The 18,031-nt window shown below is 38.9% G+C and overlaps 1 protein-coding gene across 2 annotated transcripts in view; it reads right to left on the bottom strand.

Moving 5' to 3' along the window:
• Positions 1–18,031, bottom strand: part of LOC128696502 (progestin and adipoQ receptor family member 4) — a 330,923-nt gene that overhangs the window by 19,439 nt on the left and 293,453 nt on the right. The window contains exon 4 of one of the 2 annotated variants that reach the window (XM_070094743.1): positions 3,295–3,432. The exons of the other annotated variant lie outside the window; for it this stretch is intronic. Coding sequence (XP_069950844.1) covers positions 3,295–3,432 — 138 coding nt within the window. The remainder of the gene's footprint in view (positions 1–3,294; positions 3,433–18,031) is intronic. 2 annotated transcript variants of the gene reach the window in all.

Here is an 18,031-nt window from a genome sequence, read left to right as displayed (position 1 = left end):
TATCCTATTCAGGGGCTACATTCATGACCCCTCATATGGTCAATTAATGCTTAAGAGGCAGGGTCAGAGAGCTAGAGCTTGACCCCTATAAATACAATTTATTAGTTCAACCTTTCTCCATGGACAAAAGAAGAAAAAATCTTTGATATAAATGCCTAATATATTATGTAATTTGTCAGAATTTCAGTGCTGTATTTCTCCAATTGTTTCAGAACTTTTTTTGACCTAAAACAATAGGCAAGTGTAAGCCTATGAACCCAGGTGCACAAGCAATTAGGAGCAAAAATGATCATATCACAGAAGATACTCAGCAGTATGGATAGAATACACTACAGCTATTCTCTTCCTTGAATCAAACCTGGTTGCCTCTCATTCCCAAGGTGCTGTGTAGCCCTTATGAGTTTAGGGCTTCCCCATAACACAGTAGACAAATGTAAACCGACACAGGAGGAATTAGAATGAGAAACATTAAAAAACTAAATACTCATATGAGCCCAGAGGTGAAAATGAACTGATTCCATGCATCAGAGGTAAAGGATGATGAAGCAGCAAGTAAAAGATGTAGTGGAGTAGAAACAAACTTGATACATGGATTCAAAGGAAGGTATAACAATATTCAAAGTTAAGAGGTGTAACCTGGAGCTGGAGCTTGATGCCTGCAAGCATAATCGTGTATGAGTGGTGTCTGCACTGAAAAATATGAAGATAAAATTAGAGACAACCCAAAGACAGGGTGCAAAATGTCTCCCACATCTATAATTGCACATTTAAAAATAACCTTCAGAAATATTTGTTAGAATAGAGGGTTAAAGCATTGAAACTTACCTAGTTTGCTGACAGAGAATAAATTAACTATGTATAATGTCATAAAAGGATGCAAGAAAACAGATAAAGAAGATACCATCAGGTGATCAAAGAAGCAACAGTTATAAACTGTGAAAATAAGTAATAAAATAAATAAAACTTAAATTTTTCTCAGAAAATTGCAATGATCCAAGAGGCAGTATTAAAAACTACTACCACTGGAAATTACCAAAAAATTATTTAAAATACTAGAGAGAGGACAGCTCAGCTCCTATAACTACAAATTGGTAATTAAAAGTACTCTCACAGGAGTATATAAGAGACTATGAAGACATGACAAGGTTCAGCACAGTAACACACAGAGGTAACACAGTGGAGTGTCAAGTTCATATGTACATCGTTTCTTTTAAGTGCTGAGAAGTGAGAGATTCATCACTGCCCTAAACAACAGAAAAGTGGCATGAAAAACTCGTGGTTCATAGGCTAGACAGACAGTGATCCTATAGTTTAATGTCCAGTGCCACATGGAGGGTTGAAAACTCAGAAAGAATAGGGACAGAGAAAGAGTATGGAAGCAAGGAATATGGTTACATCAGAATTAGGAGGAAGGCAGATGGGTAGGTCATAAACATCCAAAGTTTTTCCACACCCACAACATATACAGGTCGGCCATCACTAATCCAGCATCACTGGGACCTGTAGTGTGCCAGATTAGTGAGTTTGCCAGATTACAGAGTGGTTAGGTTAAAATACACTTAAGTAACCTATCAATAGAGACTTTCTGCTACATCTTCCTCATTTTCATTACTGCTTTCTCCTCCACTGTCTTGCTGCTGTGGATTTACAGCCATCTGCACAATTTCTGAGTCAGTATAATGACAAAATTTGAAATTATGCTAGCAGAAATTAGTGCTGGATTACTGATGGCTGACCTGCAACAGCTTTACTTCTGCAGATATGTCAGGTGGTTGTTTGGGGTTTAAATGTGTTATCTTCAATAATAACTAGCTAGTCTCTCCAGCATACAAGTGCATGTGTGTATGTGAACTTCATTATGATGTGAAATAAGAACTGAAATGAAGGGTACGTGAAGGGGGGGCTTTCCAGGCCAAGATACTGCTAACGACTGTGTCAGGATTAACTTAGTGATCACCATAAGAGACTTGCAAGGTTCCTCATAATGATCCTCCATATCCTTGTAGGATGTGAAGGATCATTACGATCTCAGTCTACTCTTCTATTATTTCCTTTGGCATCTGGGGCGACTATAACATGATCCTGAATACCTGTCAATAGCTTTGAAAATCTCTGAAGATCACACTATTGTGACATTAGGAATTTAAATCTAGAGTACAACTTGCAAAACCAAAACTGGCGTATGGAGGCTCACATGCTAATCGCTCTACCATGATCTGATTAAAATCAAAACTGGTGAATAGCTTAGCTTTTTTTTTTTCAGTTGGGCTACAGAGGATTCAAACTGGGGGTTCAAGTTTGTCACTAAGCAACAATAAGTTTTGCAACCTGTACTCTTGATCATGTCACTGGGCCTTTCATTTTTTTTTTTTTTTTTTTGGCAATTTGGCTGGCATTTATTTGACCCAGATTAGTTTCATGGTTCAAGCTATCAGGTCAAGAGTTACAGTACTGTATATGAAACAACATGAGCATTCAAGTTTTCATACATTTTTTTACCCTTTTGTGACCTCAATAAACTGAAAATCTGAAATATCATTGTCATGACCCAACTGTTGTTATTATGGGGAAGCACTAAACCCATAGGGATTATACAGTGCATGTGGGGGGAAGGGATGGAAGGCATTCAGGCTTAATTCAAAGAAATGGAGCACAGATCCAATGACCCAACTGTACAATATACTGTAATAGGTAACACATAAGCAAGAGAACATTCACCATGGGTAAGTAAATATAATAATTATCTAGTCAGATAATGGGGACAAATCTTCCTCTCCACCTGCACTGCAAGTTGACATTACCCTTGATAGATACCTGCACTGTAAGCTGACACATTGCCCTTGTTGGATACCTAGACACCTGCACTGCAAGTTGACACATTGCCCTGCACTGTTAAGTTGGTACATGGCCCTTGATACCTAGTCTACCTCTATCCCCTCCTAAAGCCATGGGGCTGGTATGCAGTTAAAAGTGACCGAGACTGTGGATATGGATAACATCCACACAAATAACTATGTACTAATTTTAGTGCATTGTGTGCTTGCGTATATGCCACATATTTGTTTACAAAGATGAAATACTTTGCAATATTACCTGTATCCCAGCTGAGTCATTTGTTAGCCAGGTATTAGTCAGTTAATAGTCAAGATTAATATCTGAAGAGCAGGCATGAATATCATAACAAAATTAAAAGTGCTACACTACCTGTGTGCAGTACTGCAGGCTAGAAAGTAAAAAAAAAAAAAAACGGAGAAAATACCTGTGTGTATGGTGAAAGAATCAGCACATCGTTACCTGGAGAATGATGTGCCTGAAGGCGTCCGGGTTGCCGCCGCCCCAGGGGGTGACCCTCAGGGTTGCGGAGGCAGCGCGCATGAGGAAAGGCAGCGTGAAGCAGAAGCGGCGTTCCCAGGGGTTGCGTGCATGGGAGGCCTAGAGAGGGACACAACCCATCTAGTAACCCACAAGCACACCAATATTCAACACCATACAAACTTTATACAACAGCCTCTGTGCATGTGTCAGGGGGGACTTCAATGTACTGTCTTAAGAAATTATGAATAATGCTATTTGCTGAGGACTGCATACCAAATGTATTGCAATCATAACTCATAACTCTCCATGGAAAAGTGGAACAGAATTCTTCCTCTGTAAGCCATGCATGTCATAAGAGGCGACTAAAATGCCAGGAGTAAGGGGCTAGTAACCCCTTCTCCTGTATATATTACTAAATTTAAAAGGGGACTCTCATTTTTCCTTTTGAGCCACCCTGCCTCGGTGGGATATGGCCAGTTTGTTGAAAGAACAACAACAACTCACGAAATAGCTTGCCATTTCCTATTATGTTTTACCTCTTGCCCCTAGAATTTACATCTCGTGCACAGATGATGTGTTAGTTTGGGTGATCTCAGGTTCTGGCATAACATTGTTGTTGTGGATCAGCCTGACAGGCTCAGGTATGACTCACTACAACAATGCAGCAAGAAGCCAGTACTGACTGCACAATGAGAGCTGTCATTAGGAAATAATTAAAATGCATTTAAATATAAAGCTTGAAAAGGTGGATGGCTGACAAGATACAGACAGTGAGTGTTGAGGGTGTAAAATTAGCACAACATTGACACAATAGGCCTGAGTTGCCTAGACATGAGAGAATGGGTGTGTGGTACCCAGGCATTGGGGATGCCCGCTGTATAGTCCTTGTGGCTTAGCGCTTCTTTTTGATTATAATAATAATAATAATAATAATAATTGGGGATGCCTGGGTACCACATGCTCTTTTTTCCTATAAAAAAAAAGATTTTTTTTTTTCAAAATATTCTGGGCGCTGCGCAGGTGAACGTATATATACGTTTGGACCATTTAAGGGTTAATAATCCAACAAAAAGCTGCTGTGCGGGTGATAACCAGCTCCTGTGCTAGACAGCACACCCCACCATTTTTCAAAAGACTCAACTTGCTAAATATACGAGACATACACTCTTATTATTGTGCCTACTACATATACAGAACTTTAAACTCCACTGTAAACCCTCCCTAAAACTACTCTTCGACAGTTACAACAGAATGCACAGTCACAATACAAGGCATAAGGCACTTTTCAACATCCCTCGAGTCAGACTCTCACTGTGCAAGAACGCTATGCACATAAAAGGCCCGACGATCTGGAACTCGCTACCGGAACAGGTCGAGGATCCCCAGACAGCTTATAAATTTAGGATTTTGCTAAAAAACATCTTATCTCACAATATTAACCCAATCAACCAAACATCTGCTAACTAGTTTTATCGTGTGACCTCTAGGCTCTTAATTCTGCCAATCCATAAAATCATTTTCTCAATATTAACCAAACCTCCCTAAACATCTGCTAATTAGTCTTATCATGTAACCTCCTGGCTTTTAATTCTGCCATTCTATAAAATATTACCACCTGCACCATTACTCGTAAGTTAGATTTTGTACCAAGTTTACATAAGATTTATTAAGTTCAAATAAGATTGTAAAACAGCTAACTATTCCATGTCTAGTTTTAAGTATAATTACTATGTACTATTATCTTATCTAGTTTTAATTAGCTACTATGTATTAGGATTAGTTTCCCCGAAATGCCTTGGCATGATAGTGGCTATCTTTGTACTTAGCAAATCAAAATTGTAATTACACATTGTAACCTTTACAAAGAAATATACTTTATTTATTTATTTATACAATTATTGCAATAAGGCATAACAGTAAATCTTATATTTTTTGTGAATAAAAATTACAAATTATTTATAATAATAATATAATATGTATAAGGAGAAATAACATCTTGTAGGAGTGAGGAAGAGCCAGTTGTGAGTGTGGGGGAAGTTCGTGAGGCAGTAGGTAAAATGAAAGGGGGTAAGGCAGCCGGGATTGATGGGATAAAGATAGAAATGTTAAAAGCAGGTGGGGATATAGTTTTGGAGTGGTTGGAGCAATTATTTAATAAATGTAGGGATTGGCAGAGAGCATGCATAGTTCCTTTGTATAAAAGCAAAGGGGACAAAAGAGAGTGCAAAAATTATAGGGGGATAAGTTTGTTGAGTGTACCTGGTAAAGTGCATGGTAGAGTTATTATTGAAAGAATTAAGAGTAAGACGGAGAATAGGATAGCAGATGAACAAGGAGGCTTTAGGAAAGGTAGGGGGTGTGTGGACCAGGTGTTTACAGTGAAACATATAAGTGAACAGTATTTAGATAAGGCTAGAGAGGTTTTTGTGGCATTTATGGATTTGGAAAAGGCGTATGACAGGGTGGTTAGGGGGGCAATGTGGCAGATGTTGCAGGTGTAGGAGGTAGGTTACTGAAAGCAGTGAAGAGTTTTTACGAGGATAGTGAGGCTCAAGTTAGAGTATGTAGGAGAGAGGGAGATTATTTCCCAGTAAAAGTTGGCGAGGGTCTTGGCAAGAGGCGTGGAGTTAAAAGATAAAGAATCACACAAAGTGGGAGTTGTCACAGTTGCTCTTTGCTGATGACACTGTGCTCTTGGGAGATTCTGAAGAGAAGTTGCAGAGGTTGGTGGATGAATTTGGTAGGGTATGCAAAACAAGAAAATTAAAAGTGAATACAGGAAAGAGTAAGGTTATGAGGATAAAAAGATTAGGTGATGAAAGATTCGATATCAGATTGGAGGGAGAGAGTATGGAGGAGGTGAATGTATTCAGATATTTGGGAGTGGACGTGTCTATGAAAGATGAGGTGAATCATAGAATTGATGAGGGGAAAAGGGTGAGCGGTGCACTTAGGAGTCTGTGGAGACAAAAAACTTTGTCCTTGGAGGCAAAGAGGGGAATGTATGAGAGTATAGTTTTACCAACGCTCTTATATGGATGTGAAGCATGGGTGATGAATGTTGCAGCGAGGAGAAGGCTGGAGGCAGTGGAGATGTCATGTCTGAGGGCAATGTGTGGTGTGAATATAATGCAGAGAATTCGTAGTTTGGAAGTTAGGAGGAGGTGCGGGATTACCAAAACTGTTGTCCAGAGGGCTGAGGAAGGGTTGTTGAGGTGGTTCGGACATGTAGAGAGAATGGAGCAAAACAGAATGACTTCAAGAGTGTATCAGTCTGTAGTGGAAGGAAGGCGGGGTAGGGGTCGGCCTAGGAAAGGTTGGAGGGAGGGGGGTAAAGGAGGTTTTGTGTGCGAGGGGCTTGGACTTCCAGCAGGCATGCGTGAGCGTGTTTGATAGGAGTGAATGGAGACAAATGATTTTTAATACTTGACGTGCTGTTGGAGTGTGAGCAAAGTAACATTTATGAAGGGATTCAGGGAAACCAGCAGGCCGGACTTGAGTCCTGGAGATGGGAAGTACAGTGCCTGCACTCTGAAGGAGGGGTGTTAATGTTGCAGTTTAAAAACTGTAGTGTAAAGCACCCTTCTGGCAAGACAGTGATGGAGTGAATGATGGTGAAAGCTTTTCTTTTTCGGGCCACCCTGCCTTGGTGGGAATCGGCCAGTGTGTTAATAAAAAAAATAATAATAATGTACTACATAATAATAATTATAATAATAGATGGCTTCAAAAGGCTGTCACTAGATGGCAGTGTTTACCACAACAAAGAGGGAGTGGTTGTGGCCGCCTCCACCTGTTACGTAATGACATTTTATTCATTGTAGAGTATATCAGGTTTCTATGTTAATGTTATATTAGATGAACTGTGATAGATAAATAAGCCATATATGTAGATGATATTAGCGAAATTATTCAAGAAGTATTTTGTCCTGTCTCCAAACTCTCGTCCACCGCCGACACCGCCCATACCACTGCATGAATTACATCTTTTGTTCATTTTAGAGTATATATCAAGTTTCTATGTTATTTATATTGTTTATTATGTCATATTAGATGAAGTGAGATAGATAAATAAGCCATAGAGTTGATATTAGCGAAATTATTGAAGTACAGAATTCCACTGGAATGGACTAATTGCATTTCAATTAATTTAAATGAGGAAAATTGACTCTGCAAGCAAGGTCATGGAACAGATTAAACTTGCAAGTAGAGGTTCCACTGTACAGTAGGGCCCCCACTTATACGGCGGGTTAGGTTCCAGGCTATCGCTGGAAAGCAGACATCGCCGGAAAGCAGAACGCCATTTTTTCCATTTATAAATGCATATAAATGCCAGATAACAAGTTTACACTAAATTATATTAAGTTAGTAATAGAAGTAGGCATTAAAAACACACTAAGTAAAATACATTCACAATACATTCATTACTTATCTTAATGTATTTGTAATCTTAATGTAGGGAGAGAGGTGAGTAGTATTTATTTGTAGGAAGTCAGGTGTAGGTAGCCCTTGCTCCCCATCTCATACTTAATATACGATATTTAAAGCATACCAGAGTTTTAAAATACATAAAGTACGCTCATTATTTACCTTGAAATATAAGTAGTCTTACTATAGGAAGAGAGGTGAGTGGTATTTATTTGTAGGAAGTCAGTGTAGGTAGCCGGTAGGTGTAGCCCGCCTGGACTACACCTACCGGCTACCTACACTGTGGCCCAGAGCCATATTATTAGCATCGACATACCTTGTTCACTGAATTTAATCGTTTCTAACAACTACCTTTAGATGCCATTATAAATGAAGGGAGAGGTAATGAATAATTCATGCTGAAAATTGTAAATAAAAGTGGAGTGGGGAAGTGGCTGGGCCAAACGCAGATTTATACATGTTTTCTCTGGTGGCTGAGCAGAGAAAATGTAATGTTATCCCTCCTCCCGGAGGTAAGATACACACCAAGTACACTTATTACTTACCTTAAAATATTAATATTAATGTGAGAGGTAAGTGGCAGGGTGTTTATTGAATAAAATCAGAATGGCACACTATCATCCTCTAACGGCACTTAAAGCAAGAGGCTTACGACTCCTCTTTTTATCACAGCTAAGCTTAGATGCCATCGTCAATGAGAGCCAACTAGTTAACGAAAGAGTAAATGAGAGAGAGAATGAGATACAGAGTTCAGATAATGTAAGAACACAAACTGAACAGGTAGTGGACGATCACTTTGTCAGGTGAAATAAATGCGTATTAATGTGTGTCTGCTTTTAGTTCATTCACGTATGTTTGTAAGAATTTGTAAAACTTTTACCTCACAATATTTTTTTATTATAATAACAATTACCTCACAATACAAATACATGTACTCTTACATTGTGTAAAAGTTGTACAAGTTAATACAGAATAAACAAACAGCAACACTCCCATTCTCATGCAACACACCATTTTTAGAGTGAAGATATCATCATAATAAGAAAGCACTAAACCCACAAGGGTCATGAACTGCTATATATAGAGTGAAGGCATACGAAAGGAATACTTTTCTACAGGTATCCCCCAGTGTTTGACTAGAGAAAACGTAATTCTTCCGACACTACCTACACAGCTATCTACACACATATTTACGTCAATTTTTATTCTGTGAGTGTATGTAACGTGTTTCTTATATAATTTTGAGGAAAATATAGATGGATTAATGAAAATGTCTATATTAATGTAAAATAAGACATTTAAAGTGCCCAAGAGTGATGATTATTACGTACTATTGGCGTCATGAGTAGAGAGACACTTAGCAATTTTAATGTGTACCTGCACACCAGCACTGTAAGTATATGTAGGTACAGGTACACATAAGTATAATTATTAGAGTACATATAAAATATGCAATAACTATAAAACACTTGAAATTTTGGAAAGTTTCCAGACATAATAGATGTGGTCACGGAGAATGTGAACAAACTGGGTGGGGCACGCCGTATTCGAAAGACGCTTGCCGTATAGCAAATTTTGGTCATAATTTGACATCGCCATATTAGCGGAACGCCGTAAGGTGAAATGCCGTAAAGCGGGGCCCTACACTAGGGATAATGATTAATCCGTTCCCATGAAAATAAAATCCCATTGTTATTGGTGTATTATACATTGATGGGGTTGTATAAAATAATTTAAACACTGCTTAATACTAAAATATGTAATTTAAACATTGCTTAATACTAAAATACATACATAAATACGAAAGGATTAGATGAAATAAATGAAAATTTAACCTCACTTTACTTTGCCTACTAGCATAGTGCTGAGAAGGGATTAGGAGGAAATGTTATTGTTTGGAAGGAGGGTCCCTTTCTCTTTTGTCTCTTTTTTCCTATTTGGACCTGGTTGAAGCTCACCAGATTTGACTTTAACTAAAAATCTGTCCAAAGAACTTTGCTTCTGCCTTCTCAGGATGTTTCAGAAATGTGACATTGTCTGGTCATTCCAGACCATGCTATTACGGCTTGTTTGGGCTTTGTTGGGGTGGTACTTCTATGCAAAGTTTTTGACATCCATCCATTTGGCCAAGATATCCTTGATTAATGAAGTAGGGGCTTCCTCTATCTCCTCTTCTGAGCCTGAAGAGAGTGCATCCATCTTAGTCTTGTGCTCCTCCTCAAGTTCTTGCAGCTCCTCAGTGGTCAGCTCTTCCCTGTGCCCCTCCACTAATTCCTCCACATCACCATGACTCGCATCCAGACCCATGGACCTGCCCAGAGAGACAATATTCTCCACTATGGACACAGCCTCAAAGCCCTCAAAGTCCCTTTCAGCCACTGCTTCTGGCCACAAATTCCTCCAAGTAAGGTTCATGGTTCTGTATGAAACTTCCTGCCAGGCTTTGTCAATGAGAGTTATGCAATGGGTGATAGTACTGACGCTAATGGGCAGTTGTGGCTTTGTCTTGAGAGAGAGGTAAACAAAGACAGCGCACTGTCGTGACTCATTTTGACCCATATAAGTTCTAGCACACAAGTCATATTCCAAATAAAGGTCACATACCAAACAAAAATCTTCATGGCCAAACAGGATGTATAACAAGCTGGACTTATTCCAAAGCAGATGTATACCGAGGTACCACTGTACCTATATCTAATAAACTTAGTACTGGCATGCAAGTACACATTAAAATCACTAAGAGTGTCTGATTAGTCTTGAGGACACCATATTAATAATAAGGCCACTAGCATGCCTAGGCATGCTAGTGGCCTTCTTTGTAATTAATATTTTATAACATGTAAACCACACATAGTAAGCTTTGCAAGGAAATAAACCTTTTCGTTTTCATTTTCGTTTTCAATAATACACAATAATAATCGCTCTGAGGTGCATTAACCTATAAACTGTCCAAACGTAAATCTACATTCGCTCGTGTAGAGCTCTGAACATAGATCTATGTTTTTTACATGCTTTCAAATGGAGAAAAATCAAGGTCGGAGCATTATGCACATAAACGTAGATCTACGTTTGGACAGTTTAAGGGTTAAATGTGTTATATTACATTAATATAAACATTAATCCATCTATATTTTTTTAAAAATCATATAATAAACATGCTATGTAACATAAACATGATAAATACACCCCACAGTAGAATAAATTAACATACATATGAGATGTTAGGTGTAGATGAACGTGTGTGAACCAAAACCAGATGCGTTCGTCTGCTTGTTTATATTCTCCGCGTCTCTCTCCTCTCTCATTTACTCATTCTCTCTTTCTCGTTTATTTATTTCACCTCATTTACTCACCTCTCACCACCCTATATTAAGACTACAAATATTTTAAAGTAATGAGTGTACTGTATATACATTTTATCACTATTGCATTCTAAATGTCATAGTATATTATGTGTCGATGGGGTGGCCTGGCCTGGCCGGCTACCATACCTCCCACACCTGACTTCCTACAAATAAGCACTACAGTGCCCACATAAAAAATCTTTATATGTCCAACACAAAAAAAAATCTGTACACTAAAATTTGGTGCATACACTTCACTCGCATTTCCACTTTAGGAAAAGTGTGATGACGTAGTGTAGTGGAGCCAGTCTTGCTCCATTGTTCCCCACCATGCCACACTTCAGTGCTCTGCCAGAGCTCGGTGAGGAAGGAGGCTTGCTACGTTGTTCCTCAGTGCTCCTTTTTTCACTTGACCATGAACACATATACTCTGTTAAATAATATTCCAGTAGTCGTTTCACGAGTTAGTCCAAATCATCGACTGGATTTGTTAAAATATAAGTGATAATGACTGGATTCGTCCAAGAAATAAGTGAACCTATAACCGGATTCAAAGCTAGTAGAGTTTCTATGCGCCCTTAACACCCAACCAGATTGAAAAATAAGGTATCCTCTGACCTGATTCACAAGCTGACAGGGTTTTTAGGCACCCTTATCAAACACTCAAACAGTTACTGCTAGCAGCTGTAAGATTGTTTCATGCATATACACATACAAATACAAATAGACAAATCTACACTTTATGGAGGTTATTAGTAGAATATACAGCATAACCAAAAAATCACATCATAAAACTCTGTGTAGCCTGCAACTGTAATAACAAATGGGCTTCTGCATGGATTATGTGCAACTTCTGTGGGAAATGGGCCCACGCATCTTGTGCAGCTATTCAGGAATCATCTACAAGAGAGATTAAACCAGGGAAGTGTTTTTGGGTATGCCCAAATGAGAAACAACTGTGGAAAAAATCACATTGGTATTAAAAGATGGAAACATCAAAACGGCCTTCATAGAAAACCTGACAGCATTCTATAACAAATGGGAAAATATAAGAACTGGGCCAGATGGTGCTATTGCCCCTGGTGCAGATGCTGTCCTGGTAGACAGTATCTGTAAGGATACAGAAATGAAAGTTGGTGGCCCGGAGGGAGACAGGAGCTCTAATGGGGAAAGTGATGTAGAGAAGGACATGCAAAACCCAGTGTTACAAACTAGCAATACCACTGGAGATAGTTAACAAGGGGATGCCCAAGGAATAGTGAACAGTGGTGGCTCATCCACAGGAGCTGCAGAGGTGTAGTCCCCCCCAGATACTCACTGCCAAACGTGAGACTTCATAAATCTTACACTAAAATAATTTGCAACTGACAAATATATTACAGGAAAATCTGTTGTATGTTGTTTTCATTGTATATTTATAAGCAAAATTTTGTTGTTGTTGAAATGAGATAAAAACAGAAGTTTGATGCGGTACAATAGTATAGGTATTACTGGCGTTACATCTGGCAGTGAGGAGCTGCACTTGATGCAGCACACACCCAGTTGCAATCGGTCTGTTGACATTGTAAGTGTGCGTTGTAATGCATGGCCAGTATTGGTGTTGGTGGCCGTTTAAATTCTTTTCAATAGTGTTAAATTTAATTACCACTTGATAAACAATAGCAGTGGAAACTAGAGTAAACTCAGTTAAATAATTACAAAGTACGTATTAACTTTTGTTAAAAGAGCTGCAGATTTTAATTAGTGATCTTCCTCATAAGCTCGCTGCTCAGACTTACGACGGTGCAGCTGTGTAAAGTGGTGTCAACAAAGGTGTGCAAACTAAAGTAAGAGAAGTGTATACCAATGCTCACTTTATACACTACTGTTATGCACAGCAACTGAACTTGATTCTTCAGCAGGCGACATTGCAGAATACTAATGTTCGAGTATTTTTTAATAGCTTGTCAGGAATACCAGCATTTTTTTGCAAAATCTCTGCAAAGAATGACAGCATTGGAGAATACTGCAGGCAGTCAAATTCCAAGGCTTCAATATGCTTCCTCGTTACACCTGCTCTGCTTCTTACTTTTCTCTCCTCTGGCCTTTTGTGAAGTTCCGAAGAGTCAAGTTTGCTCTTGCACATTTCCATGTGTGAAAGCTCACCTACTGTAACTTCATGCTCACTTTTTCTTGATAAATTCCCTTCTCATTCTTAAGCTATTGCGGTGTATACCAATGGTTCTAAATCCTCCGAATGTGTAGGGTATATGGTAGTTTTTTCCCGACAAAATCACCTGAGGTCACTTATTAGAACCAGCTAGTATTTTCACAACCGAGTTGAATGCATTTCTCGTGGTCATTATACACACCACGTCAGTGTCTGCCCCATCATTCATAATAATTTCTGGACTTCTTTATTGTATTGCAGGCTCTCCAGAAATTTAATTCTCATCATCCTACATATATAACTTTGGTTGTGCCGCATTTCTAGTAAATGCAAAGACATTTTTTTTTCGCTTCATTCCCCAATTTAATATAGGGATATTCCTTACCTGGATAATCTTGCAACTTCAGAACCTCTGGCAACAATGGTGGTCCGAAATGGTCCACAATAAACTATTTTCTGTGAAACCACATTTGGGTTTCTGGACAGCATCTCATTGCTATCATGCACTCTCTTGTTTATGCATCGGCCACACAAGTCTCACTCATTGACATCTCATGGAAAAATGTCAGTTCACCATGTTTTAACAGACTGTCCTGTTTAACAGCAGTCTCACACAGTTCCCTTCCAATGATGACTTCTACCTAACAAATTTTAAGCAACCTCCTCGATGGAAGTCCTCTTTATGCAGACATTTTTTTATTTTACTTTTATTTTACCTTTCACATTCTCCATTGCCCATAATTCCTGACCACTCACTCGCTCCTAACCTTTCCATATTCCTCCATTAAGACATCCTTCCCTGCAACACTATAAACCTTCGAAGTTTAGCGCTTAATCTGATTTTTACCTTGTGACTTCTGCCAAAGCTTTGTTTCTTTATGAATTTTTGAGACTCCAGTCACCTTTCGACTTATGAGCAATTGGGAACCACCATCTCTCAAGTCATCTCACCTCACTCCCACTGGGAAGGAGTGACGAGTCTGAGTCCCTGATGACGACAAAAGCTTCCACTATTGACAAGTGGCAGCCTAATATATTTCATATTTTATGATCGGTCTCCAGAAATGATAAAAAAGAATTTTGTTCGGCTATAAAAATAAAAAGAGGTTAACAGATATTAAAAACATTCAAAAGTTAATCAATACTCGTACAAGCAGTTTCATTTTTCATAGAGAAATTACTAGTTAGGAGCCAGCCGGGTGATGCACGATGTGATGAAAGAGTTAGTTTTCAAAAGACAATGATCTGCGATAGAACATATGTTGAATACAAAGTACACACCACAACCTAATCTAAGTCCAAGCCTACATAGACAGCAGACCTGAGCAGCACCCACATAAATCATCGCCAAGGTATTTTGAACACATTCAACTGCAACAACAAGCTGAATAATAATAATATTTTATTTCAGCCACCAGGCCTTGTGGCCTGGTGGCAAAAGCTTTCATTTTGCACGGTGAGGGGTCCGGGTTCGATTCCCGGCGAAGAGGTGGAAACAATGGGCGTTTCCTTACACTGGTTGTCTATGTTACCCATCAGTAGTAGTATGTCACTGAAGTCAGCTAGGCCTGTGTACCTTGTACATGTACTTGTAGAAATAATGATATTATTACAGAGGCGAATGACATTTGGATGTACATGAAAGCCCTTAAATATGCAGAGCATTTTGGGTAAACTTAAGATTAATAAGGCAATAACAATATGAGTAATTTTATACATACAGTCACTTGGGTGAGTATAAATTTAGGAATTACAATGAATACAAGAGAACTGGATAGGACCTTATTAAAGTATGCTGTAAAGAAATTACATTATTATTATGATAATAAAGTCTGTGCCTTAAGAGGCTAAGTAAAGTGGTATAACAAGCTTATATATATATATATATATATATATATATATATATATATATATATATATATATATATATATATATATATATATATATATATATACACTGTATTTAAAAAATGTAAGTTAGAAAGAGAATACTGCTTCCAGTACAGGAAGACGGCAAAAGATCTCGCTTCACACAGTGAGGGGTCCGGGTTCGATTCCCGGGGAAGGGTGAAAACATCGGATGCGTTTCCTTACACCGGTTGTCTATGTTCACCCATCAGTAAAATGGGTACCTGGGTGTTAGGCGACTGGCGTGGGTCGCACCCTGGGACAAAATTTACCTAATTTCTCCGAAATGCTCTGCATAACAAGCGGCTTCCTATATAGTAGTACAATGGACCCTTGTTTTTCGTAATTAATCTGTTCCAAAAAGTGTGACTATTTCTGAAATTGACAATTTGCAAAACTATTTTCCCCATAAGAAATAGTGTAAATACAATTAATCCATTCCAGACACCCAGAAGTATTAAAACAAAAAAATTTTTTTACATGAAATATAGATATACATACACAGTACAATAGGACATGATGAATGAAACATTAACAGCATAACACTTACCTTTATTGGCAATTCTTCTTAGCGTGTGGAAGACTGGAGGAGGGGAGAGATTGGATTATTTACTGTTTGGAAGGGGAATCCCCTTCCATCAAGACTTCAGGTACCAAGTGCTTTTCTGGGGTTACTTCTCTTCTTTGTTTCTTAAGGCCACTAGAACCAGCTTGAGAGTCACTGGAGCCCTGTCTTTCAAAAAGTGTCCAGAGAGCTCTGTTTCTGGTGTCTCTTTAAAACTTCCCTAAAATGGGCCAAGACTTTGTCACTGTACATGTTGCCGACATGGCTTGCTACAGCCTTGTCAGGGTGATGTTTCTTCATAAATCTTTCCATCTTACTCCACATTTCAAAAATCTCCTTAATTTCTGAAGAAGACAACTTCTTCCATCTCTCTTCCTCCTCCTCTAAAGTAATATTCTGAGCTGCTGTCTGTTGCTGTTCCAGCTGAAGATCTTGCAGCTCCTCAGTGTTTAGCTCTTCGTTGTGGTCCTCCACCAACTCTTCCACATCCTCCAAACTCACATCCAACTCCATGGAACTCCCCAATGCCACAACAGATTCCACAACTGCCATAGGATCGTCAGGGTCAGCCCCAAACCCTTCAAAATCCTTCTTGTGGACACAATCTGACCACAATTTTCTCCAAGCAGAGTTCAAAGTCCTGGTAGTCACTCCCTCCCAAGCCTTACCTATAAGGCTTATGCAATGGAGGATACTGAAGTGATCTTTCCAAAACTCTCTTAGGGTCAAGTGAGTGTCTGAGGTCACATTAAAGCACCTTTGAAACACTGCTTTGGTGTAGTTTTTTAAAGTTTGAAATTATCTGCTGGTTCATGGGCTGGAGGAGAGGAGTGGTATTAGGGGGCAAGAACTTTACTGTGATGAACCCAAACTCCTCCAGAATTAGGTCATCCAAGTTTGGAGGATGAGGAGGTGCATTGTCCATTAGCAGGAGGCACTTGAGATACAATTTATTATCCAGGAGGTAATTCTTCACACTGGGGCCAAACACTTCACTGAACCACTCTACGAAAATTTCCCTCGTGACCCATGCCATATTATTAGCTCTCCAAAACACACAATTTACTCTTCATGACATTGTTTTTCTTGAACTCCCCACTAGCATTACTACAAAACATGAGCATCAGCCTGTCTTTCATAGGCTTGTGTCCTGGCAGTCCCTTTTCCTCCTGAGTAATGTAGGTCCTCTTTGGCATTTTCTTCCAAAAGAGGCCTGTTTCGTCACAATTGAACACTTGTTGGGGTTTTAATTGTTCAGTCTGTATGTACTCCTTGAATTCACTTACGAATTTTGTAGCTGCAACTTTGTCCAAACTGGCAGCCTCGCCATGCCTTATCACACTGTGTATGCCACTACGGTTCTTAAATCTCTCAAACCAGCCTTTGCTGGCCTTAAATTCACAAATATCAGTACTCGTTGCAGGCAATTTCTTTACGAGATCGTTGTGCAACTGCCTAGCCTTTTCACAAATAAGCGACTGCATAAGACTATCTCCTGCTAATTGTTTCTTGTTGATCCACACCAACAATAACTTCTCAACATCTTCAAGTACTGGGGATCTCATTTTTGTCAGTACGTATATTTACCCCCTTTGCAACAACAGCTTCCTTGATTTCCTTTTTGTTGGCCACAATGGCAGCTATGGTTGTATGGGGTTTCTTATACATCCTGGCCAGTTCGGCTACATGTACTCCACTTTCATATTGTTCAATGATGTTTTTCTCGAATTCAATCGTATTTCTCACTTTCTTTACCAAAGGCATGGCACTAGAAGCTTTCTTTGGAGCCATGGTAGCTTATTTAGCAGTTGCAAGCACTGAAACGAATGGATTATGAAATATTTTGTACGAACACGTGAGGGGACGGCCACTCACTGGTAAACAATGCCACACTGGCTGGGAATGGAGTATGAGGCGGCTCAGGGCCATGAGTATGCATCAGAGACGAACGACGATTTGCGAGTCAAACGACAATTCGCAAGTCAATGTTTGGACGAAAAAACATTACGATTTTTCGAAAATTATGACTTTCGAGCCTCACAAAATACGAGGGTCCACTGTATGTCATTGATGTCAGCTAGGTCTGTATACCTTGTACATGTAGTAAATAAAAATAATAATATTATTATTATTAAAACTCCATAAAGAACATCATATAGGTTAGAGAAACAGAAATCATCGAGTTAAGACAATGAACTATAGTGCCCAGGATAAAAAAAAAAAAGAAAGAAATGCAAACTCTAAATATATACCTCTAGGCACAGAGTAAAAACCAATTTTAGTATTGCAATTTTTGGGAAATGAAACCTTCAGTGATGACAG

This window comes from Cherax quadricarinatus, chromosome 47, assembly GCF_038502225.1.
Source record: "Cherax quadricarinatus isolate ZL_2023a chromosome 47, ASM3850222v1, whole genome shotgun sequence".
Lineage (NCBI taxonomy): Eukaryota > Metazoa > Arthropoda > Malacostraca > Decapoda > Parastacidae > Cherax > Cherax quadricarinatus.
Note: the sequence above shows the minus strand (reverse complement) of the source record. Positions and strands in the feature narration are given on the sequence as shown.